The sequence below is a fragment of the Chenopodium album genome, chromosome 8 (assembly GCF_948465745.1).
Source record: "Chenopodium album chromosome 8, dcCheAlbu1.1, whole genome shotgun sequence".
NCBI lineage: Eukaryota > Viridiplantae > Streptophyta > Magnoliopsida > Caryophyllales > Amaranthaceae > Chenopodium > Chenopodium album.
Window position 1 is genome coordinate 68,770,842 of NC_137841.1, and position 8,570 is coordinate 68,779,411.

An 8,570-nucleotide genomic window follows, 5' to 3' on the forward strand; every position below is an offset into this window, starting at 1 on the left:
GTTTTCACAAAAAAATGCACTATATGTCTATATACCCTTGATAACTAATGATTGTTAACTTCGTCAGTCATTAGGGTTAATTATGACCCTAAACCACCCTAAATACATTCTTCTATCCTTGAAACCACCCCAAATTTCCTTTTCTTATCTTCAAAATCAATCATACAAATATGGTTATGGAGATTTTGAGTGGTTTCGAGGGTTGGAGGAAGAGGCGGGGTGATTTCAGGGAGGGGGGGAATCCTAAAGTAGTTTTGATGCATAATTGATCAAGTTTCACTCATCTTGTTGTCATTAAGGATATATGGTAAATTTTTGTAACAACTCACGGGTATATGGTGAATTTGAAAAATTTTAGGAGTATATGGTAAATGAACAAAAACTTAAGGTTATATGGTTAAAAAACCGATATGACAATGATAAAAATAAATAAATAAATAAATAAAGGGAGGGAATTATATTTTAAAAGGAAAAGGAGTAAAGGCAAATTGACAAATGACTTAAATTTTGTTTTCATCATCTTATTTATATTGAACTTAAATAATTTTTTTCTCATCTTAACTTATTTCGTTGAAATAATCCTATTATAGTAGATTCCATTTTGTTAATTTAATTATATTTTTACTGATGACGTAAATGATATGTGGCGGATGGTCACTACTGATGACATCCACGCTATGTTTCACCTATTATAGCGTTAGTAGAATTAAATCAAGACTACCAACGTACATAAAGCATAAACTTAACAATGATGATGGATTAGTAGAGCAATTAAATCAAGACTAACTGTTGGAACATATAGCTTGAATCAGCAGCCAGCTCAGCACAATGAAGCTACAGCAGCAACAGCCTTACACCTCAGCAATCAGTATTACGGCTCAGCTTTGAGTTTGTTAGAAAAGTTGTTAGAGTTTGTTAGAGTCTGTAACTAACTCTAGTATAAAAGCTTTTCTTCTGCTGTAATTCTAATCATTCAATAATAATAAACTTCTATCTTCTTCCTCAAGTTTTATTTTCCTCTCTAATTTTCTGGAGAATTTCTCCAAATCAAAGTTCAACTGATGAACTTCAACATGGTATCAGAGCATAATTCTGCTCGTTTTTGATCCAAAATTCCGCATTATCTTCTTCAAATTCCTTTGTTCTTCTTCTTTCTGAATTTGTCTTCGGATTCTCAATTGATATTTTCTTGATTTTCTGATCAATTTACTTCAACAATGGCGCCACGAAATTCTGGAAATAATTCTGTAAATTCAGATGCAAATGTGGAAAACGATCCTACACGGAATCCAAATTCAGTCTATTATTTGAGCAATTCATATTTGTCAATTTCAAAACTGGTCAATATTGTGTTTGACGAAAGCAGTTTCAATGACTGGAAGCGATCTATGATCATTGCATTATCAGCTAGAAACAAATTGAGTTTTGTTGATGGAGGTTTGAATCAACCTTCAAATAATTCTCCAAACTTCAAAATCTGGGTTAGAGTTAATAATTTGGTGATTTCATGGATTCTGAACTCACTTGATCCTTCGATTGCTCGAAGTGTTCTTTACTTGAAGACAGCAAGGTTGATTTGGCAGGATTTAGAGGAGAGATTCAGTCAATCTTCTGGACCTCAGTTGTTTTCAGTACAACAGCAGATAGCAGACATTTTTCAGAGTGATTCTGAAGGTATTCCTGAATTTTACACTAGAATTAAGCAACTATGGGATCAATTAGATGGATTAGATCCATTGCCTGTTTGTGTATGTACTGGTTGTAATTGCAATTTGACACAGCAATTGCTTAAGTCTCAGCAAAATCAGAGGCTTATTCACTTTCTGATGAAAGTTCATGACAAATACTCTCATACAAAGAGTACTATTCTTATGATGAATCCTCTTCCAACTGTATCTAAGGCATACAGTTTGTTGCTCCAAGAGCAAACTCATATGAACTTGAGTAAGCAAACCTAATAATCAGCAGCATTCTATGCTAAGAAATTCAATGACAGTAAGAGTCAATTCAACAACAACAGATTTTCTTATTCTCAAGGAGGAGCAGGACAATCAACTGATTCTAGCTCAGGAGGTTAAAACACAAGAAATTTTGTTTACACAAGAAACAATCTATATTGTGATTATTGCAAAATGAGAAATCACACCAGAGATAAGTGTTTCAAGCTGCATGGATATCCATCTGATTTCAAGAACAAAGGGAAAAGAGTTGCAGCATCAGCTCAGCTAGATGAAGCTAATTTTTCTGAGTCAGCAGATCTTGTCAATTTGTCAGTAACACAAGATCAACATAAACAAATTCTGCAGTATCTTGAGAAGCAACAGTCTGCTGAGCAAGGTGGACTCTCTGGAGGTTCAAGTTCCCTTGGCTTAGCAGCAACTTATCACTTGGCAGGTAACTTCTGTCTAATTTCTTCTTTAATTCCTAAATGGATCTTAGATAGTGGAGCTTCAGATCATATGTGTGCTGATATTTCAGTATTTGATTCATATTCAAAGATTGATTGTGAGAGATTTATAACAATACCTGATGGAAAGAAATTAAAAGTTGAGAGTACAGGAACTATTTTACTCAAATCAGGCATTACTCTTAAAAATGTCCTGCATGTTCCTGGTTTTCAATTTAACTTGATTTCTATATCAAAGTTATGTAAAGACATTTCAAGATCTGTATCATTTACTAATGATACATGCTTACTTCAGGGCCCTTCTTTGATCAGTCCAATAGTGCTTGGTAAATTGGACAGAGGATTATACAGTCTCACAGAAGAACATTTGAGTGGAACTAATGCTACTAAACTTGAGAATTATAGTCTGACTGCAGTTGAGGAAGCTAAACTTTGGCATCTTCATTTAGGTCATATGTCTTTTGACAAAGTTAAGTCAATAAAAGGCATTGATGTACATAGTTGTCTGGCAGAGAATTTGTGTCAAATATGTCCTCTAGCCAAACAATCTAGATTTCTTTTTCTACTAGCTCAATAAAGACTTGTAAGCCCTTTGAGCTTGTTCATATAGATGTATGGGGACCATACACTCATGTTACACACACTAGTTGTAACCAATTTCTCACCATTGTAGATGATTTTTCAAGAATGACTTGGGTTCATTTCATGAAAAATAAAAGTGATTATGTTTCTATTATGAGTCAGTTTCTCACTTATGTGAATACTCAATTTTCTTCCAAAGTTTTGACTGTAAGATCAGACAATGCTCCTGATCTTACAGAAGGCAGCATGAAACAGTTGTTTTTGCAGCATGGCATTTTACAGCAAAAGTCTTACAGTGACACACCCCAACAAAATGGGGTGGTTGAAAGAAAACACAAGCACCTTTTAGAAACTGGTAGAGCTTTATATTTTCAGTCAAAAGTTCCAGCTCGTTTTTGGGGTGATTGCATAATGGCAACTGCTTATTTGATTAACAGAATGCCACTAAAATCTGTTGATTCCTTCACACCCTATGAGAGACTATATGGTTCTGCTCCAACACTTTCACATTTGAAAGTTTTCGGTTGTCTTTGTTATGTATCTACATCTAAAGTTCATACAACTAAGCTTGATCCAAGAGCTGCTCCTTGTGTTTTTCTAGGATATCCTCCAAATCAAAAGGCCTATAAAGTTCTAAACCTAGCCACAAACAAAGTCATCATATCAAGGGATGTTATTTTTTATGAAAAACATTTTCCTTTCCATTTCTCTTCCTCTCCACACAAAAATTATGCCAATAAATTCTTTCTTCCTGTAAACACTCCTATTTCTCAAAATCCAATAGATATTCCTGATATATTTTCTACTGACAGCACACTTGCTGATCTTGTTCCTATTTCTTCTTCTGATTCTTTCAATTCTCAACAAAATCCTTCAGATTCTATTTCTACTACTATTTTACCAAACACTTTAGAAATTCCAGTTGAAAATCTTCTCAGACAGTCTTCTAGAATCAGTAAACCACCAGCTCATTTTTCTGATTACTGTCTTGCTGCAACTGATCATTGGTGCAATCTTGTTTCTTTTGATTCTCTTCCCGAGAAGAAACAATTGGAACTTACAGCTCATCAATCTCTTGTTGAACCAAGTTGTTATAAAGAGGCTGCTACTGATCCTATTTGGGTGGAAGCTATGAACAAAGAACTTTCTGCTCTTGATAAGAACAACACTTGGGATATTGTTATGTTACCTACAGGGAAGAAAGCTATAGGCTGCAAATGGGTGTACAGAATCAAGAAGAATGCTGATGGTAGTATTGAAAGATACAAAGCCAGGCTTGTTGCAAAGGGTTTCACCCAAAAATATTGGGTTGATTATGAAGAAACTTTTTCTGCTGTTGTTAAAATGGCAACTATTAGGTGTTTAATCTCTTTGGCTGCACAGAACAATTGGAAATTGTTTCAGCTAGATATCAATAATGCCTTTCTACATGGCACTCTTCATGAAGAAGTTTATATGAAGATACCAGAAGGAGTTTCTGCTCCTGCAGGACATGTTTGCAGGCTTAAAAAATCCTTATATGGCCTTAAGCAGGCATCTAGGCAATGGTTTGCCAGATTGGTGGAAGAATTGCAGTTTCAAGGGTTTTCTCAATCAAAGAATGATTATTCTCTTTTTCTGAAGAAAGATGCAGATGATATTGTTTTGGTTGTTGTTTATGTTGATGATATTATCATCACAGGATCTAATGAACAATCAATTTCTGATTTAAAGACTCACTTGCACAAGATATTCAGCATCAAGGATTTGGGAGAGCTGAATTATTTCCTTGGCATTGAGGTTTGCAAATGTGACAATGGTTATGTGTTAACTCAAAATAAATTTACAAAAGAACTTCTGCAGGATTGTGAGTTTGATATTTCTAAACCTGCTAGTGCTCCATTTCCTTCTGTTTTGAAGCTTTATTCTGATCAAGGTGATTTGTATGACAATCCTGCTCTATATAGATGTTATGTTGGGAAACTAAACTTTCTCACAAATACAAGACCTGATCTTGCTTTTGCTGTTCAATCCTTGAGTCAGTTTATGCACTCTCCAAGACTTCCTCATGTTCATTCTCTTCATCATATATTGAGATATGTTGCTAGTACAGTTGGTCAAGGTATTTTGCTTCAAGCTACAGACCAGCTAACTCTAAGAGCTTTTTGTGACTCAGATTGGGCAGCATGCCCTTTCACAAGGAAGTCTGTCACTGGTTATGTACTCCTTCTAGGTAACTCTCCTATTTCCTGGAAATCCAAGAAGCAAAGTACTACTTCTAAGAGTTCAGCAGAGGCTGAATACAGAGCTATGTCTCATGCTTCAGGGGAGGTTGATTGGTTGGTCAGACTTCTAACTGAAATGGGTTTATTTGACTTGAAGCCTGTAAAGCTGTATTGTGACAATCAATCTGCTATTCACATAGCTAAAAACCCAGTCTTCCACGAAAGAACTAAACACATTGAGGTGGACTGCCATTTTACCAGAGACAAGGTCCTAGAGGGTTTAATTGAGCTTTGTTATCTTCCTACAGGACAACAGCTTGCTGATGTCTTTACTAAGCAATTACCTGTTTCTCAGCAGCAGGATTTGTTATACAAACTTGGCATGTTTTTCTCTCCCCTGCCAAGTTTGAGGGGGGGTGTTGGAACATATAGCTTGAATCAGCAGCCAGCTCAGCACAATGAAGCTACAGCAGCAACAGCCTTACACCTCAGCAATCAGTATTACAGCTCAGCTTTGAGTTTGTTAGAAAAGTTGTTAGAGTTTGTTAGAGTCTGTAACTAACTCTAGTATAAAAGCTTTTCTTCTGCTGTAATTCTAATAATTCAATAATAATAAACTTCTATCTTCTTCCTCAAGTTTTATTTTCCTCTCTAATTTTCTGGAGAATTTCTCCAAATCAAAGTTCAACTGATGAACTTCAACACTAACAATATATGTAAATGATATGTGGTTACACCGAAATCTAAATGGATTAGTAATAACAACCTAATACACTAAACGGAGAATTTTGCATCGTATAAGCTAACTATATTTTTGGAAGTCATTGAGTGAGTGTAGAACTCATCATTTCAATTGATTTTCTGATTTTTAGATTAAATTAACTTATTTCACATAGAATATCTGTGAAAATAAACTTTTTAAATTATACGAAGTGTAACCTTTTTCATACGGAGTACCAGAAAATTAAGTTAAAGTAATATAAATCAAACAAAATAAATCAAATAAAACAGACGTTAATTTAATTATTAAGGCATAAAATTGATCGTATTACAAATCCATAAAAATAATACTCCTTACTTTGTAGTAAATAACTCACCGATAGTTTAATGCGATTTCGGTCTTATCTTTCGACTCTTTCTCTCTCTAACCCTCACCTCTATCCTCCACCGTCCCCCTTTTTCGTAGCTTTTGCTCGCCGGCGACTGGCGGGTTTTGCCTAGCCGTCGCCGGCGAGCCCCACCCTTTCGTAGCTTTCCTTTTTGCTATTTAATTTTAGTTTTTTTGGGTCTATTGGTGAAGATCAGGGGTTCCTCTTCGGTCGTCCATTATTTGGGTTCATCGTCAAGTTCTTAGCGGCTTGCTTCAACAAATCAAGAACCAAAGGCTAGTCTTAACGCCGCCGTCGAAAGGAATTTCGTTAATTAATTCCCGACGATAAAGAAAGTTAAGGTTAGGGTTTCCTCGTGTACCCAAGGTTAGGTTCAGTGAAGGGGTTCTTTGAGGTGCCGTTGATGATTGTTCTCGGTGTGGGTTGGGTTGGTGCCGGTGAGGTTTGATTCGTTGTCTTTTCCTCTGTTCTCTTGCAAGTTTGTTTATTTTTCCTGATGGTATTAGCTTCGTTCTTCCTGATGTTCGTGTGTTTGTTTTCTTTGCTTTGGTTAGTTGTGAATAGTTTGTTGTTATTTATTTGTCTTAGTTCATCTATGATGTCCTTGTGTATTTTGATGTTTTGGTTGTTGATTTTTAATAATTCTCTTTCTCTGCGTGGTGATGAGTTAGAGGTTCATAGGGTTGTTCTGGTTATGGAGGTTAATGAAGTGTGGTCGTTGTTCTTGGAGCCTTGTTGGTCGGTTTTAGGGGTTGTAAGGTTAGACAATCCCTTGTTAGTTAGGTTGGTGGTTCGTGTGGTTGCCTTTTCGGGGTGTGTCTTTGTTCCCCTGGTAGTTAAAGTTTATCGGGTGAAGGGGAGTTCTCAATCAAGTGATGGGGTTTCCTTCTCCGGGAGTATGGATATTTTTTCTTGTTTGGTTTTCCAGGGGGTCAAGTTTCATATGCAGTTGGAAGAGTTCCCTTGTATTTGGAGATTGCAGGGGGAGAGTGGTGTTGAGAGAAGCGGTTTGTTTGCAGTACTTGTTGCTTGGTTGTGGGATGATATAGGCATCGTACAATTGCAATCATCCCTTTGTTGTTTGTTTTGGTGATGACAAAGTCAGTCATCGTTGTAAATCAAAATCTTAAAGGAGGCTCCCCATCTTTAGTGTTTGGGGTTAGCAAAGTCCTCCATTATCTTGCACTCTTTGTGGGTAGAGTTGCAGGAAGAGAACCTGCATTGGAATGCATGGTTTATCATGATAGAGTCGTTCAAGTATACGACTCTTTTGGGTTTGTTCCAAGACTCCTAGGATGCGACTTTGATTTTCGATCCCTATAGCTAGGAGTGGAATGGTATCAAGGGTTTTTTCTTCAGCAACAGGGTGCACTCATTTTCCGATGCCAGTGCCACTTCCGGTTTTCTGCATTGAGGTTATTCTGTGTTTTCTGTCCATCTCGAATGTTATGGTTAATTCGGCATCTCTCGGTCAACATTGAGAATGTGGTACGATTTTCTTGGTTGGCTAGGCTCTGTAGTATTTGGGGTGCTGTGAATCTTTTCTAGTACTCTGGTTCGCTTCATATTTCCTCCTTTGTTCATTGTCAGGCGCTCTATGATGTTAGGTTTAGGTGTGTTGTCTTAGCATCTTTACACAAGGTAGTTTTGGTAGTAGTTCGTGTTAGGTTGGTTTTTGCTTCTTTTAGCTCTATTAGGTTGTAATATTGCTTTTATTTATTTATTTGATAGCTCTTTTGTCAAAAAAAAAAAAATAAAAAAATAACTCAACGATGACGAGCAGCAAAACATACAACCCCAATATTATATGTGTTTGTTTTCAATGAAAATCAAGTGTGTTTGTTTAAACGAGAAATAATGAAGTCTCATCAAATAAACTCGCAATATATAATTGCCAATCATCAATCAAACAAATATTGTTTTTGATGCCTTGCTTTTACCACGATGTTTAGCACAAGTGGCTAGTAATTAAGCATATTCCTGATTAAACAAAAGATGATATGATTTGACAAAAGTTGACAAACATAGATAGATAACTAGCCTAAGATAATAATCTGACAATAGTTGTAGGTTAAGCTTGATGAATAAGCCAATTTGATAGGCTTTTTAACTATGCTTGAAAGAAATGGCCCTCTTAAGTCTTAACTTAGTCGTTCTCGTTTCAATAATTTTAGGAGTTGTGTATTTAAACTCGCATGCATGACATTTAAACTCCATTTCTTTCAAAGTCAGACACTTAAAGGTCTTTTCCGACAAATATTTCATTTT

General features: G+C 36.0%; 1 protein-coding gene across 1 annotated transcript; it reads left to right on the forward strand.

Annotated features, from left to right (window-relative positions):
• The first annotated feature begins 1,217 nt into the window (after positions 1–1,217).
• LOC145555418 (uncharacterized) lies at positions 1,218–1,958 on the forward strand. The gene has a single exon (XM_081617163.1). The coding sequence runs from the start codon at positions 1,218–1,220 to the stop codon at positions 1,956–1,958; it is 741 nt and encodes a 246-aa protein (XP_081473289.1).
• The last annotated feature ends 6,612 nt before the right edge of the window (positions 1,959–8,570 follow it).

Coding starts and splice junctions, on each gene's coding strand:
- LOC145555418 (XM_081617163.1), top strand. CDS start 1,218: ATGGCGCCACGAAATTCTGGAAATAATTCTGTAAATTCAGATGCAAAT.